General features: G+C 47.1%; 1 protein-coding gene across 5 annotated transcripts in view; it reads left to right on the top strand.

The window, feature by feature from the left end:
• Nucleotides 1-17,530, top strand: part of PRKACA (protein kinase cAMP-activated catalytic subunit alpha) — a 777,054-nt gene that overhangs the window by 524,680 nt on the left and 234,844 nt on the right. For all 5 annotated transcript variants that reach the window (XM_078681383.1, XM_078681393.1, XM_078681402.1 and 2 more), the window contains one exon: nucleotides 13,713-13,811. In XM_078681383.1, the coding sequence (XP_078537509.1) occupies nucleotides 13,713-13,811 (99 nt within the window). The remainder of the gene's footprint in view (nucleotides 1-13,712; nucleotides 13,812-17,530) is intronic.

Here is a 17,530-nt window from a genome sequence, read left to right as displayed (position 1 = left end):
TTTTAATAGCATGAGCTGGACTTCAACTTTTCTTTGGCACATGACGTCACTAATACTTTCTGGATCATTCCCTGTACGGATGAAACGATATATTCTGTCTAGATCTTCTTTCATATCTGGTAGGGTGACTAGATACTCGGTCACCTTTCTCACGCGTAATGAATATAATACCATATTATCCTCGCCTGGGACTGGATCATAGCCACATTCGTTAAGGGCTTTTCTTATTTCTGCAACAGACTGATATCTGGGCGTACGCTGTGACGCTTGTACGTGTAATTCGGCTAACGTTAAACGCTTGTGTGGCGGCGGGGTCTGAGGAGGACCTCCTCCTGCGGCCCCTAAACTAGAGTCGTCTACTGATGCTCTTCGTCCTGGCAGAGTGGGAAATGGAAATGCAGGCTGGACTTGTATGGCGGGCTGGATCGGGGGTACCGTAACAGGTACTCCCGTGTCTGGAGGAGCGGGAAGTGCCTGATTTACAGGGACTGGCGGAGCGGGATTTGCATATTCTGGGACTGTGTCGTCCAAATAGGACGAAATGAAAATATCAGCTGCGGTCGGTTTGTGACGTAGCTTGGTCGGAACTAAGGGTGGCGGAAAATTACTGAATGCCTCCGGGGTCGCTTTTGGCAAGCCCTCGGCAAGAAGAGGATACATACCCTTAATAAGAGCATTCCTCTGTCTGTCTGACTGTTCGGCTTTAACTCGTTCACCTATCTCGATTAATTCTTTTTCTTGTGCTCGCTCTAAGGATTCTCTACTTAATTCAGACTTTCTGATTTCTTTTTCGGTTCTTTTATGAGATTCTTTGCGCCATAACTCGATGGCATCTTTCTGTGACTGTCTGGCTTTCTTTTTCCATAATGCTTCTTCTACTCGCATGATGCACTCGGCATCCCATGTGCCTGATACAGGCCATCTATACTTTTCCTCTAGCTGTTTGGTATACTCTACCCATAAATCTAGATACAATATGGCGCTTATGCCATGCTTCTGATACATAAAATGACCTGGACTGTCCCTAGGCGGGACAGGAACTGCTTCTTCTAGCAGACCCTTTCTAGTTTTTAACTGACGTAATCTCGAAAAGAGGGACATTGCAAACTTGAATCTGAACACAATACAATACACGAGGAACAATAACAATTGAGAAAACAATTCAGGCATACCACGACATTGAAAATACATTGAATAACATTATGAAGCAACAGTTCGGACAGAATACTACCTGGAACACTGAGAACAGAAACACATGAATTTCTCGAGAACGGAACAGACTAGAATTACTGGATGCGCTGCTGAAACAGCACGGAACATACCGGTCCCATAAAGGGACGCATCAAGACCCGTATCCACCTAGGTGAACACTTCGTTTCAGATCTGCGTACCCAGACCCATCGGACCAGAGACAATTTAGATTGACCCTGTCTAGATACTACCCCAGCAACGGTACTCACCGGGCAGCAAGAACGAAAGGCCTCGGACTGGACTGGACTGCTTCGACGCCGGACGGACGAACTTCGGACTTCAGTTACGGGTGGGCCTCCGGATACCTCGGACCTTGGACTCTCGGCTTGGGCTCTGGTCGGGACTCGCCGCGTTCCTCCACCGTCTCGTCTGGATGCTGGACCGCCTCCTCCGTGGGCCTGAGGGATACTTGAAGCAGAAATATCTGCCGGTGCGCAGAAGAGTTCCGTCACGACTGCAGAGGGTCAGGGGGCCGGCGTGGCTTCACCGACGCGTGGGGAAAGGGCAAGTCCCTGTTCGGGCGCCATTATGTGGTAAATAAATAAATAATACCTCTATTTTTGAATGGATAAATGAATAACAGATAGCTCAATAAATAAGAGTCAAGATTCGAGGTAGTAGGAGTTTTGCAGGTTTAATACAGCATAAGGACAGGAACAGGACAACCTGCACAGGAATAGGATGGCAGCGCTGCCGGGGGGCAGGATCAGAATCGGCGTAACATTTAATAACAGTGCACGATCATATATACTAAAACAGTTGCATTACAATACATACGATAGGCGGAGCAGTGGGTGGAGCAAAGGGTGTGACGCGTAGCAGTCGCGAAAGATAAGGGTGAAAGTAGGTGTAACAGGGCGTATACATGGACATGTGATGCAAACGTAACAGAATATGTCATGAATGGGGCGGAAACATGGAGGGGGCTACCTAAGGAGCTGGGACCTCTGACCTAATGGTGCGCGTAAACTGGCAATGACGTGTTACTAGGAGAAGCTGGGGGCTACGAACTCTGTGCTAGGAGCAGAGACTGAAGTCTGGAGAGTCAGGACGACATGTACCTAAACAGTATCTAGTATCTGATGTTTAGAGAACATGTTGATATAAACTAGAAGTCAGGAGGGGAAAGGCTAACTTGATTCTAAGACTGGAGCATACATTATTCTACATGTAGTGCGTGATGAAGACTATTAAATGATCATAAATACAGTATTTCTCTTACATGGAGACGTAAATGCTAGACAATGACGGAAACTATTGATGCGGTTCAGTAGCTTAGGAATGCAGAGAAGGAGGGCTGGACTGATAACTAGAATCATAACATACTCTTGGCAGACTCAGAGGCAGAGCCAGGCTGAACCGGGCACTGTGAGGCAGGAAGTAAGTGAAGGGTCAGGGATACAGGTGGGGGCTGTATCGCTCCTCAGCGAGGGCTTCAGGAGACAGGAGCTGAATCTGGTGTCCAGGCCCTCTTGAGGCCTAGAAACGGGGACTTTACAATGGAATAACGTGCACACTGAGAAACGTGGCAACGTAGCTTTACATAGGCCTGATACTCGTAGCTTTCACGAGAACTGGAAATAGGCATACTAGAGATGGACACAACTGTAATTGCGTCATTAATCGAACATGGGGAATACATATGCATATTAATCATGCACAGATAACATATGATGGAGGACGCGTAGGGACACAGAACATGGCAAAATTTACTTTTCCACACAAGGACACTACCTCATCACTCAAGGACACTACCTCATCACTCAGGGACACTACCTCATCACTCAGGGACACTGCCTCATCACTCAGGGACACTGCCTCATCACTCAGGGACACCGCCTCATCACTCAGGGACACCGCCTCATCACTCAGGGACACCGCCTCATCACTCAGGGACACCGCCTCATCCTTCAGGGACACCGCCACATCCTTCAGGGACACCGCCACATCCTTCAGGGACACCGCCACATCCTTCAGGGACACCGCCACATCCTTCAGGGACACCGCCACATCCCTCAGGAACACCGCCACATCCCTCAGGAACACCGCCACATCTCTCGGGGACACCACCACATCTCTCGGGGACACCACCACATCTCTCGGGGACACCACCACATCCCTCGGGGACACCACCACATCCCTCGGGGACACCACCACATCCCTCGGGGACACCACTACATCACTCGGGGACACCACTACATCACTCGGGGACACCTCTCAGGGGCACCACCACATCACTCAGGGGCACCACCACATCACTCAGGGGCAGCACCACATCACTCGGGAACACCACCACATCACTCGGGAACACCACCACATCACTCGGGAACACCACCACATCACTCGGGAACACCACCACATCACTCGGGAACACCACCACATCACTCGGGAACACCACCACATCCCTCGGGAACACCACCACATCACTCGGGAACACCACCACATCACTCGGGGGCACCACCACATCACTCGGGGGCACCACCACATCACTCGGGGGCACCACCACATCACTCGGGGGCACCACCACATCACTCGGGGGCACCACCACATCACTCGGGGGCACTACCACATCACTCGGGGACACTACCACATCACTCGGGGACACTACCACATCACTCAGGGACACTACCACATCACTCAGGGACACTACCACATCACTCAGGGACACTACCACATCACTCAGCGACACTACCACATCACTCAGGGACACTACCTCATCACTCATGGACACTACCTCATCACTCATGGACACCACCTCATCACTTAGGGACTCCACCACATCACTCAGGGACACCACCTCATCACTCAGGGACACCACCTCATCACTCAGGGACACCACCTCATCACTCAGGGACACCACCTCATCACTCCGGGACACCACCTCATCACTCGGGGACACCACTCAGGGGCACCACCACATCACTCGGGAACACCACCACATCACTCGGGGACACCACCACATCACTCGGGGAAACCACCACATCACTCGGGGGCACCACCACATCACTCGGGGGCACCACCACATCACTCGGGGGCACCACCACATCACTCGGGGGCACCACCACATCACTCGGGGGCACCACCACATCACTCGGGGGCACCACCACAGCACTCGGGGACACCACCACAGCACTCGGGGACACCACCACAGCACTCGGGGACACCACCACAGCACTCGGGGACACCACCACATCTCTCGGGGACACCACCACATCATTTTGGGACAGCACCACATCCCTCGGGGACACCACTACATCACTCGGGGACACCGCCACATCACTCGGGGACACCGCCACATCACTCGGGGACACTACCACATCACTCGGGGACACTACCACATCACTCAGGGACACTACCTCATCACTCATGGACACTACCTCATCACTCATGGACACCACCTCATCACTTAGGGACTCCACCACATCACTCAGGGACACCACCTCATCACTCAGGGACACCACCTCATCACTCAGGGACACCACCTCATCACTCAGGGACACCACCTCATCACTCAGGGACACCACCTCATCACTCAGGGACACCACCTCATCACTCAGGGACACCACCTCATCACTCCGGGACACCACCTCATCACTCGGGGACACCACTCAGGGGCACCACCACATCACTCGGGAACACCACCACATCACTCGGGGACACCACCACATCACTCGGGGAAACCACCACATCACTCAGGGGCACCACCACATCACTCGGGGGCACCACCACATCACTCGGGGGCACCACCACATCACTCGGGGGCACCACCACATCACTCGGGGGCACCACCACATCACTCGGGGGCACCACCACAGCACTCGGGGACACCACCACAGCACTCGGGGACACCACCACAGCACTCGGGGACACCACCACAGCACTCGGGGACACCACCACATCTCTCGGGGACACCACCACATCATTTTGGGACAGCACCACATCCCTCGGGGACACCACCACATCACTCGGGGACACCGCCACATCACTCGGGGACACCGCCACATCACTCGGGGACACTACCACATCACTCGGGGACACCACTCAGGGGCACCACCACATCACTCGGGAACACCACCACATCACTCGGGGACACCACCACATCACTCGGGGACACCACCACATCACTCGGGGACACCACCACATCACTCTGGGACACCACCACATCACTCGGGGACACCACCACATCACTCGGGGACACCACCACATCACTCGGGGACACCACCACATCATCACTCAGCACCACAACAGCACTGTCCTTGCTTGCTACCAATAAGCATTGCCATAGCCAATAGGACTCGCATTAGGAAAGTGTAAGCTATTGGCTTTGTGAATAACAGATTGAATAGCAGAAGGCAAGGCGTTCCAAAGTTTCGCCGTGCCGACAGAAAAAGACCTTCCCCCAAGTCTGCCTTTTCTAGCTCGTGGGACGCCACTTGGATGCTAAGATTTCATTATCCCCATTATACATGACGAGTTACCCTTGTCATTAGCATCCAAGTGGTTAAGCAAGGAGTTAGATCGTAAGTGCCTCTCCTGATGGTAGCGGGGGAGTCTGAGTTTTAAGTAATTAGGGCAGGTCCCTCTTAGTGCTCTAAACGCCAGGGTAAGAACTTTGAATTTTATTCTACTTGTCACTGGGAGCCAGTGCAGTTTGCGCAGATGCGGAGAGACGCGCTGTCTGAGAGGAATGTGCTTTATCAGTCTCGCAGCCGCATTCTGCACGGTCTGCAGGCGTTGCACTAGATATTTAGGCAGGTCGAGATAGAGGCCGTTCGCGTAGTCCAATCTGGATGTAACTGTCGCATGGACTACCATTTTGCGACACTCTTCTGGTAGAAAAGAAAGGAACTTGCGGAGGTTTCTGAGTTTGTGCAGACAGCCAGTAGTGACTTGCTGTATGTGAGAGGAAAAAGAAAGATTCTCGTCCCATCTTACTCCCAAATTCTTCGCATTGGTTCCGGGGGATGGTGGTGGACCCATTTCAGGAGGCCACCACAGGTCCGAAGGGGATGTGTGTTTTTACCAAAGAATATTACCTCCGTTTTGCTAGCATTCAATTTTAATTTGTTTGCATTCATCCAGCTAGCCACATCTCGAAGGCAGCCCCTCATTTGACTAAAAGCTGCCTCCGACGCATCCAAATAGGGGAAAACTAATTGCGTATCATCTGCATACGAAATCGCCTTAACCCCCCATTTGGCAATCAGGGTAAAAAGTGGGGCTAAATAAACATTAAAAAGTAGAGGGCTGAGTGCCGACCCTTGAGGGACGCCACACCAAAGGCGTTTAGGTTTAGAAGAAAAGGTGCCCAATGCCACTGTCTGGGAACGATCTGTAAGATAGGATCGGAGCCAGCTCAGTGCCCTATCTTCCAGACCTATGTCCTTCAACCGTAGCAGTAATCTATCATGATCCACCGTATCAAATGCGGCTGATAGATCCAGGAGCACCAGCATAGCTGATGCTCCTGAATCTAAGGACCACCTAATCGACTCAGCTACCTCGATAAGGGCGGTCTCGGTGCTGTAGCCGGACCTGAAACCTGACTGTGTTTCATGTAAAATCCCTTTTTCCTCGATAAAGCTGTTCAGTTGTCGTTGTATCAGCTTTTCCAGCATTTTACCTGGGGCTGCTAGAAGGGAGATTGGACGGAGATTACTTAGGTCATCGGGAGCACCGCTGGGCTTCTTTTTCAGAGGGAGAAGTGTGGCATGTTTCCAACAATCAGGAAACGTGCCTGTTTCAACGGACGTATTCCATATATGTAGGAGAGGTAATACAATTGCGTCCGACATCATTTTCCAGAACTTAGGCGGGCAGGGGTCATCAGGGGCCCCTGATTTGCATTTTTGTATTTCCTTCAGGGCCTCAGGGAGGGAGATAGAATGAAATTGAGCTAGGGATATATCAATATATATACTAATTTCTTTCAACAAAATTTCAAATTGTATGGGGTGTCTCAATTGGTGGAGTCAATGCGTTTCAGCCCGTGTCTTGGACGTCATCAGGACTGGGGCAAAACAGACATTTTCAAAGTTGCCAAAGCTTCAACTGCAATCATGAACATAGCTATTGATGTGTCTAATACTAACTTATGTCATTAAGGTTGAATAGTCTATTTCTGGTGTTTTTGGTGCTCTCCTTTTCTTGTTTTTGATGATTCATTCCACAAAAATGTGGAAGGGCCTGCTTGATGTAGCATCCCTTGATGCTGAATGTAGTTTAGATTGAATTGCAGTCTTTACTATAGACTTGCTACCTTCAAGGATGAACCAGCCTCCCAAGGAGAGCACATGGCAATGGTGGCTTCCCTTGATGTTATGGACATTGACGTTCATGTGGTGGTCCTTTTTTTTTTCCATGTCCAGACTATCCTTGTTTCTCCTTCTCAAGGAGTGCCTGTAAACGGTGAAGTGAGCTGTGGTAGAGGGAGGGAGCACTCTTTCCATGCCGCTCAGGCTTTCCTAATGCAGATATGTGATGCCTCCATTGATACTTCTACAGGTCATGAAGCTCGAAATGTGTTAAAACAGTCAACTTCGAACTTTGCAAAAGAATTGCGTGTGACAAACTTACGATCTAAACATTTGAAATGAAGCCGGAAAAGGCACACAAAAAGGGAAGACAGTAAAAGGTGCCTGAGGAAAGGCGAGGGACATAAGAATTAGAAGAAAACTATGAAAAAACAGACCCAATAAAGGGCGTGGTCGGGTCGCTTAAGTACCTGTTGTTACTTGAAAGGGTAATCAGTAGCTGAAATTAAAATAAACAAGCACTGGCGTTGCCAATAGGTCTCGCATTAGGAAAGTTTAACCTATTGGTATTGTAAATGACATAAACTTTCCTAATGCAAGACCTATTGGCAACGCCAGTGCTTGTTTTTCCTGCGATGTTACTTGTTTCAGGAGGCAGCTCTCTAAATAGGACTCCTCGGCTCCGTGTCAGTAGCGAGTTTTTTTTCCTGCGATGTTTGTCTATAGTAGGCAATTGATTATTCATCTATTTTGTGTACATGAGTGTTTAATACTTATCAGTGACTCTAAATTCTTCAGATAAAGCCACTGTTTTACTTTTTACGTTGGTGTGCACTGCTCGGTTTTATATTGTTGGTCCTCTAAAGCGCGAGACATGCGTGCAGCCCGGCCTGTTAAGCAAGATGCACCCTTTGAAGTCACGGCCTGCAGCCGTGAATAAGTGAGGGCCGGGGGCGGGGCAGCGGAAGCCTTTGATGAGGCAAATGCTGCTGGCAAACCTGGCTGGGGAGGGGGAAAGTTTATGGCCCAAAAGCGCGTGCCTGTGGCCACGTGAACTCGATGAAAACCGCACGAAAAAAGCGGTGGTTTCACGAGAATTTCGAGCACTTGAATTCTCGCCATTCGGAATGGGAAAGGCGAGACTTAAAAAGGGAACGGTTTCAGTGTGGGATGTCGAAAGATAGAGGAAATAAGGCGGTCTTGGGACGAAATAGAGCGTAGGGCTTACCGCGGTGGCGGTTCAGTCATCACCGTCGGCCGCGTGTGAACATCAATGGAGATAAATCAAAAATCTGCCCTGTTCAAAGTAACGATAACGTAGAATCCGGACGGGTGCATCCCAGATTCAGTGCAGGGACCTGTAAATGAAAAACGAAGAGCAGCATGAAGGTATGCTCTTTGTCTCACAGGTGGTACCCTGGTGCAAGGGGACAGAGCCAGGCTTACCTGAAACGAGGAAAAAGCGCACTAGTCAGTGCGGGCGTGCAGCGTTCTGACTCCAGGTAGTGGAACACTGGCTTTACTCGTGCAGTGACTGATATACTCATGTCAGAGCGATTCGTGACGTTGTGGGCGGGGCCATATCCTAAGAACGAAAACGGCACCAGAGCGCTGACCCTGTTGGGTTAGTATTAAAAGCCACCAGATATGGGGTTTCTTGGTGTGTAAATGCAGGGATGTAAAGGAAGGACGAGGAGGCTTCAGGCAAAAGCATAAAGCACTAACCTAATTGGGTTAGTAATTGAAACCACCATAAGTGGGGTTTCATAATATACAAATGTTGGGATGTGGAGATTGCAAGAAAATGCATAGGGCAATGTAGCCCAAACAAAAGGAAAAATGTACAATTAAAGGATAAAATGCAGAACTGCAGAATGCCCTGTGTAGTCATGTTGATGACCAAGCACAGAGCAAAATGGGCACCAATGCTCAGAAAATGTCCATAATGCGGACAGTTTTAAAAGTGCAGGTAATGATTGGTAATAGAAGGGAGTCTGGTGAATAGCGCAAGGGCGCAAAAAGAGAGAGAATAATTCTGGGTATGAAAAGAAGGGTAAAGAAACAGGGTCGAAGGAAAGAGAGAGAGAATGGTGCAAGTGAGGTATATATGGGAAAAGCACAGAATGACTTCAAAAAAGAGTACATAAAAGAGAAAACGGCTGTGCCAATGTATCTCAGGAAGGCACAAGGAAAGTCATTTGATCTGTTTACAGTCGGTTTCTTTTTAGACAGTAAAGGACAATAATAAGGTGAGAAGGATAACAATGACAGTGTGATAGGACAAGGTGTGGAAACACTATAAGAGAACAGAAATGTGAAAGAATATTGTTGACTGATCTCAAAGTAAAGAGTGAACAATAATACAGTCAAAGGTGAAATTGACATTTTAAAGAGCAGTGTGTGTGGTCATTACAAGTGGACATAATTGTGAATGTAAATACTAACATCATAAATATATCCTATGCGAACAAATAATCACTCAAGAATTGCAGAGAATATAAATTGGATAATGCGATAACAATCAAGAACCAAGAAAGTATTGTAGCTCATGATCCATGTTGAGCCCGTGCTTGACTGCTTGGAGGTGCATATTCCAGGTAGCTTCAAGTCTTCTCAGCTTTAGTTCACGGTTGCCACCTCTGGCATCTGGTTCCATGACATCTATACCATAGTAACTGAGACTCTTGTTCGGTCCTTGTCTGGTACAGTTGTTGATGTGCGAGGACATGGGGTATCTGGCATCCTAATTATGCATCGCCCTCACATGTTCCATGATGCGTTCTTTCAAAGCTCTGATTGTGGGGCCCATGTAATATTTCTTACAGGCGCATTCAATTATGTAGACAACATAATGGGTGTTACAATTGATGTTTCTAGTGATTTGAAACCTGCGGTTCATCCAATCTGTGAATTCTTTGGTTCCATTGCGTGGCCATTTGCATGCTCCACATCAGCCACACTTGTGGAAACCAATGGAGTAAGTGTTGAGCCAGGATGGAGTGATGGTGACAGGTGGAACTGTTGGACTGAGTCTGTTCTTCAAAGTTCTACCTCTTCTGAATGTGAATTGAGGTCTACTTGGGATATGATCCTTGAGTGCGTTATCATTTAGTAATGTTTTCTAGTGTTTATTGCAGCTTTGTCTCATAACCACACTAACGTCATTGTAGTCCGTGATCACCCTCAATGGTTGTTTGGTTGGTGGCGTCCTGGTGTTGGCGATGAGTGTATTATCTCTTTTGATGGTTCCAGTTCTTGCTGCTGCTTTTTCTATAGTGGCATGCTTGTAGCCTCGTTTGGTGAATCTTTTTTTCATGTCTGTTAAGCAGTCGTTGAATTCAGTGTTTTCACTGCAAATTTTTGTCTTCTCTTAGGATGGACCATGACACCTCGTCGTTATTTCTATCCTTCTCACACTAAATGTCATAACATTTAGACAAATGATGAAGCTCGTGTTTTTAATACACAACCGTTTGCACCTTACAAAATGTTTGGGTTTCTATGGTTAGTCTGCCTTACACTATATGTCTTTATGCACCATAGGGTCTCCACATCCACTTAGATAATCTCCCATTTCTCACAGAGTCACCTCACCTTTCTTGATGAAAGTTTAATTTGCCCCCTTTTTATTTTAATCCTGTTTTCCCTCATGTCCTTCTTAGCCTTGATGAGTCACATCTCCTTCACGGTGTGACGAAACACGTGTCGGCTGGCTACTATCACATGTACTGATCCAGATTGACTCATAAATCTTCTTCACATACGAAATCCCGGTGTTTGACCTTCATTTCATCCTCATGAACTTTGTTTCTAATTGTTGAGTCCTGACTTCAGGACCGATTACTTCGTAAGCGTGTGCACAGGATCTGTTTTCTCTTGTGTTTCAGACACTGTTTGCAATTCCCAATGGCATCGCAAATTGCATGCCTCATTAATATTCATGAGGCAAGCGCAATTTGCGACCCCATTGGGAATGGCTAGCACTCCCGGGGAGGGGGGCCTGCTTGGGTCATCAGACCACCATGTCTGTGACTGCTTTTTAAATAAAGCTATTTATTTATTTATTTATTGGGACTACTGCCTGCTCTTACAAAATATTTTCGCAAACACCCACAAACGGGAAGGGTCCCCTAGGGACCCCTTCGTGTTTGCGAGTGGGTTACCACCTACTTGAAGTAGGTGGTAAACTGGAAGTGTTTGCAGTCGTAAAACAATAGGACATTGCATTTAGACTCGCTATTAGGAAGGGACGCCCCTTCCTAATAGCGAGAGTCGCAAACGCTGTTTTGCGACTCAGTGAATCGCAAAATAGCGTTTGTACATGCCTAGGCCCTTTTTGCGGTCGCAAATGGGCTGATTTCCCATTTGCGACCGCAAAAATCAGTCGTACATCTGTCTCTTGCTTTCTTATTACAATACAGTTGCCTCCCACACTTTCCACCGCCCACTCCCATCTTTACAAAGCACACTACATACCCGCAAGGGTCTTAAGGCGCTGGCGGGGTGAGGGGGGAGAGGGGGTGGGGGGGGGTGGTAGGTGCTGCTACTGTTCGAATAGCCAGGTCTTGAGAAGTGTCCTGAAGTCCAGTAGATCCTGAGTCTGTCGCAGGTGGATGAGGAGGGTGTTCCAGGTCTTGGCGGCGAGGTGGGAGAATGATCTGCCGCCGATGGTTGTTATTGGGATTCGGGGTTGGTGGCGAATGTGAGGATGGCAGAGCGGAGCTGGCGGTTCGGGTGTAGAAGGTGAGGTGTCTGTTGAGGTACGTTTGTCCGGTGTTTTGGAGTGCCTTGTGAGCATGGGTGAGGAGCTTGAAGGTGATTCTCTTGTTGACGGGGAGCCAGTACAGGTCTCTAAGGTGGGGTGTGATGTGGCTGTGGCAGGGGATGTCGAGGATGAGGCGTGCAGAGGCGTTCTGTATTCGTTGTAGTCGTTTCTGGAGTTTGGTCGATGCTCCTGCGTAGAGGGCATTGCCGTAGTACAATCTGCTGCTGACGAGGGCCTGGGTGACCGTCCTTCTGGTTTCAGTGGGCATCCGTCTGTAGATCTTGCGGAGCATACGGAGGGTGTTGAATCAGGAGGATGAGACGGCGTTGACTTCCTTGGTCAAGGAGAGCGAAGCGTCGAGGATGAACCCCAGGTTACGTGCGTGGTCGGTGGGTGTTGGTGCAGTTCCTAGTGTGGTCGGCCACTAGGAGTCGTCCCAGGCGGAGGGAGTGGAGCCGAGGATGAGGACTTCTGTCTTATCTGAGTTCAGTTTCAGTCGGCTGTTCTTCATCCATTAAGTAATGTCTTTCATTCTTTTGTGGAGGTTGGTTCTGGCGGTGGAGGGGTCCTTGTTGAGGGAGAGATGAGCTGGGCGTCGTCGGCTTAGGAGATGATGTTGGGGTCGTGGGATGGGACGACGTTGGTGAGCGGTGTGATGTAGACGGCGAAGAGGGTGGGCTGAGGGATGATCCTTGGGGTACGCCGCAGTTGATCCCGGAGGCTTGGGATCGGAATGGCGGGAGGCGGACACTCTGGGTTCTGCCTGAGAGGAAGGAGGTTGTCCATTCCAGGGCCTTGTCACGGATCCCTGCTTCGTGGAGGCGTGTGCATAGTGTGTGGTGGCAGACTGTATCGAAGGCAGCTTAGAGGTCCAGGAGGCTGATGGACGCGGTTTCTCCGTTGTCCAGCATGGCTCTGATGTCATCTGAGGCGGCGATGAGGGCAGTTTAGGTGCTGTGGTTTCTGTGGAACCCGGACTAGGATGGGTCCAGGATGTTGTTTTCCTCGAGGTAGTGGGTTTGTTGACTATCTTCTCGATGGCCTTCGCCGGGAACGGGAGCAGGGAGATGGGCCGGAAGCTCTTGAGGTCTCTTGGGTCCGCCTTGGGTTTCTTGAGCAGTCTTAGAATGCAGCCTTAGAATGCAGGTCAACATCATGTAGTTTGACGTTTAATTCCTGAATTGTTAAACTATTCTCCACACCCCATAAAGAGTTGTTATAGAAAATGTTCCCTTGACCCTCATTGTTATCTTTGGGTGGTTAGGGGATCTCATCACTTGGCATCTTTTGAAATGTATACTTTCGAACATGGTTACATTACTGTCCATATCTTTATGGCTAGTTTTATTCAGAATGTCCGTAACACACTGGCATCATGCTTTGCAAATGTCTGCAGTGTGCTCTCCCAATCCTAACAAATCAATTCTTCATCAATTTCTCAGGTTGTGAAATTGAAGCAGATAGAGCACACTCTGAATGAGAAACGGATCCTGCAAGCTGTCAACTTCCCTTTCCTTGTCAAACTAGAGTATTCATTTAAGGTTAGTACTGCTTGCCTTTATATCTTCTAGGCCTTGCCTTGTGTGGGATTCAAAAATATTGGGTTCTAAATGTGTGTTCTTATGTCATTAATTCTGTAGTTTGCACTTCACCAACATTTTATCTTTCATATATTCACATGCCTAAATCATTCCCTGTTGCCATGCTGTGAATCCCTGGTAACTTGACGACGGAGAATGATTCAAGCATGCTACTATATAAAAGATTTCAATGTTGGAGAACTGAAGTGACAGGTTAGTACCTAATTTCATAGTGCTTTTGTAAATTGTATTATATGCTGTGTCAGTGTCTCGTGTTGCAATGTAAATTCCAGGTGTTGCATTGACTGACTGCAATCACATGATGAGTCTACACTAACGACATTGTTCGACCCACAAGCTGTCTTCTGTTCATGAATATTAGTGCTACAGATTTTGAACTATGTGCACTGGAGAAGCTATTGATTAGATTAAGGTGATACTTAGGTTTAGGATTTACTGTATCAAGAAAATTATGCAGCTTTTTCCTGTAAGAGCAGGTTATCAACAGCCAATTGCGTAGATATCTGTAAGAGAAGATTCCAGTTCTGAGGAAAGACTGACTGACAACCTAACATTTGTAGAAAGTTGTCTGGTAGAGTGAGCGGCAGGATCTTGAATTAACAGTGTTTGTCATTTATTCCAATCATAAGAGTTTTTTGTACTTTGTTACAGTAAGCATGTGCAAATATGAACCTTGCGTCTATTGGCATACATCTGCCTCCTTTGGGTTCCTTTAAAGGATCTATGAAAAAAATCTTCTCCTGCAGTGGATCATTTATAGACACATTCTTTAATTGTTCACTGTCACAAGGCTCAAAATCCATGTTAACAGTCATTGTGACCAATTCCCTGACCAACGAAGAGCCAAATAGCTGAACTCACTTTAGAAGCTCCACAGGGCAGAACTTCTGTTGCATGCAAAGTGAGAATCCTTTGGACCTTGCTTTCAGAATCTTTGAAGCATTTTTCAGCCTGTATTCTTCCTGGGAGGATTGTCAACCTCTACTTTGGAGAGAAGGAAGGTGCAACCACCCTTTTTTCCCTTTTTATTTTAAACCCAGGAATATCTCCCTGCTGATGTCTGACTGGATTCCTGAAAAAAATCCATTTCAGAGTCTGCATTTTTATCGAAAGAAAGATATTTTTTTCATTATCTGCATTTTATTGTGTTAATGGGCTCCACCTAGATTACAGTTCTACGAATAATGACATTTGCCACACTTTGTGGCTAAATCATTAAACACCTAGAACTAGAAGTAGAGTCTGAACAGGACTTGGAATCCTACGTGAACTGGACTTTGCCAGCACCTAAGAGATCTTCCTCTGAGGCTTAATCAAGGGTGACTAGGTGGCTTTCCTAATCCTGTCACTGAAATGTAGACTTCTTGTCCTCCACTTGGTACATTTATACGTTGAGCCTGCTGGAAAACACTCACAAGATGTTTTCCTGGTGAGCAGAGTCTCCAGGTTCTTCAGTCCTCTCCCATCTATCAAAATTACAAAATTGTTCTGTTGCTTCATCGTTTGCTGACAAGTGGATTGAAAATCTTTTCTATCAAAGATATCAACTGTTTCCTTTTCATATGCTGAGTGAAATCCTCCTGTAAATCTGCTTCTAAGTTAACAATTTCACTGTTAACTGCCACCTAATCACAATCACTTCCGCCAACTGCTTCATGGTCTACACTATTTCTGTGACATCAGGGTTGAACTAAGCTGCCTCGTCAGTTCTCCGGACGATGACTTCTTTACCCCGCTTTTCCGCCTATACGCTGTTTAAACTCTGCTTTTCCACTAACTTTGGTACTGTCAGCCATTAAAGCCACTTTTACTGCGGCTACAGTTCCACCTCAAACACTTGAGGTGCCCCTTAAATGAATCTCTACAACCAGTGGGTCAAATTCTAAAGAAACCCTGTTCTAGCCTGGAAGGGATGGAGACTGTTTAAGACTAGACAAAAGAGAGTTGGAAGCCTACTTCATCGAGAAGTATGACTAGGAATATCAATATGTATTAGGTTCACATGAACTGGATATTCACTTCGTGAATTAAATTCTTGCTTTCACAGGCACAGAAACTACCCATGCTGGGTTTTAAATGTCTGTTCTCCCATCATTAATTCTGTACTCTGCATTTCTCCAACAAGCTTGCCCCTTCTACCTCTTGATAGGGACAGCGGACATTGAGATCCTTCTGGTTGAAGGACCATTAGACCTTTACTAAATATGATGCAGGATTTCTATCAACTGCTGCTTTAGGTTCCCACGTCTGTGCAGTTGCCAACCTCTGCACCACTTCCACCTCAGCCACCTATGTTACAGCTATCCAGCCCTCCTACGTTTTCACAGCGATGAATCCAGCAATGAGCAACTTTTGCTCCACAGCCTCCACCATCTCCACTACTACAACCTACTTGGAAGTAGGAGAAGGTTCAAGGTGGTAGTGATGAGGATAACAAAATACAAGGATGACAGTGCTCAGGCTCAACCAGGTTAAGTAATCCACCACCAAAGAAAGTGAATTATGTGCTTATTAGTTTCTGTGATGATGCCATTCCATAACCAATTCCTAAGAACTCACCTAAAAATGTTTTTGGGAATTTCTTGAGAGGACTTCCAAAATGTTTGTCTTTCCATCATTTCCACAGAAATTCTCTTTAAATGAGTAAGGGTGTTACAGCTCACTCCTATATTAGATATTTTTTGAAGGAATATCTTTCTCAAATAAAAATTCTGGCTTCAGCATTTGTAAATATGGACAAATTTGGGACAAAGTTTAAGGCTACTGATTCTTCTTCGCATCTTCAACTAGGTCAAGGCAAAATCCATAATTTTATCTGAGGCCAAACAATGTATCAGGAACATGTCCTCGTCTTGCACTACACCTCCTTCATGGGAATCCTGAAAAGGGCTTACTAATGGGGAAAGAGTGAATGCCCAAGATACCACATAAGTGAAGTTTTCACACATTTCTACTATTTTCTTCCAATATCACAGGCAAATATGGCATGATAGTAGTCCTTTTTTGCATAAATTAACTGAGGAGGACTGGATTTATGCAAAGAATTTTCAGAGAAGCAGAGCATGCTTTGTTTGCTTTAATCCTTGCCTTCATGGACACAGCTTCTTCCACCTTCAGCCAGCTGAGAAGTGCTGCTATTCTTCATAGTTAGGAATGGTTTATGAGCATTTTTTTTTAACGTTGAGGTGTAGGTTAACATTATGTGTATGCCCTTTGAGTGCAAAAACATATTTGGCAAATATGTGTTAAGGCTTTGCAAACTATTAATGTGCATTCTGAGACTTCAAAACATTTAGACACTTTTCAGTGCCTTCAAATGTACCACAAGATTACTGGTATCAACTTTGAATGTTTTGATTTTACATCCAAAGTGTTCCTTTGGAACCTTCTTGTTCTACATCCAGCCTCAAAGACCACAGCGGGGGTGCTAAACTAACAGGCTTCTTCCACCCATTCAACGCCTGATTTTATCTTATTTGTGGGGGCACCGGATTCTGAGGCGAAAGTCAACAGGTATCACTAAGGCACCTTTGCTGAAATTTCCTTTGAGGGCCTGCAGTTTTGTGGCAAAATGATCTACCCAGAAGTTCAGCGCGCCTATCTTTAGCTCCCCTATCATCGGGGACAACTTTAAATGAGAAGCTTCAGTTCTCCAGTAT

This window comes from Lissotriton helveticus, chromosome 1_1 (assembly GCF_964261635.1).
Source record: "Lissotriton helveticus chromosome 1_1, aLisHel1.1, whole genome shotgun sequence".
NCBI classification, from domain to species: Eukaryota; Metazoa; Chordata; class Amphibia; order Caudata; family Salamandridae; genus Lissotriton; species Lissotriton helveticus.
Note: the sequence above shows the minus strand (reverse complement) of the source record. Positions and strands in the feature narration are given on the sequence as shown.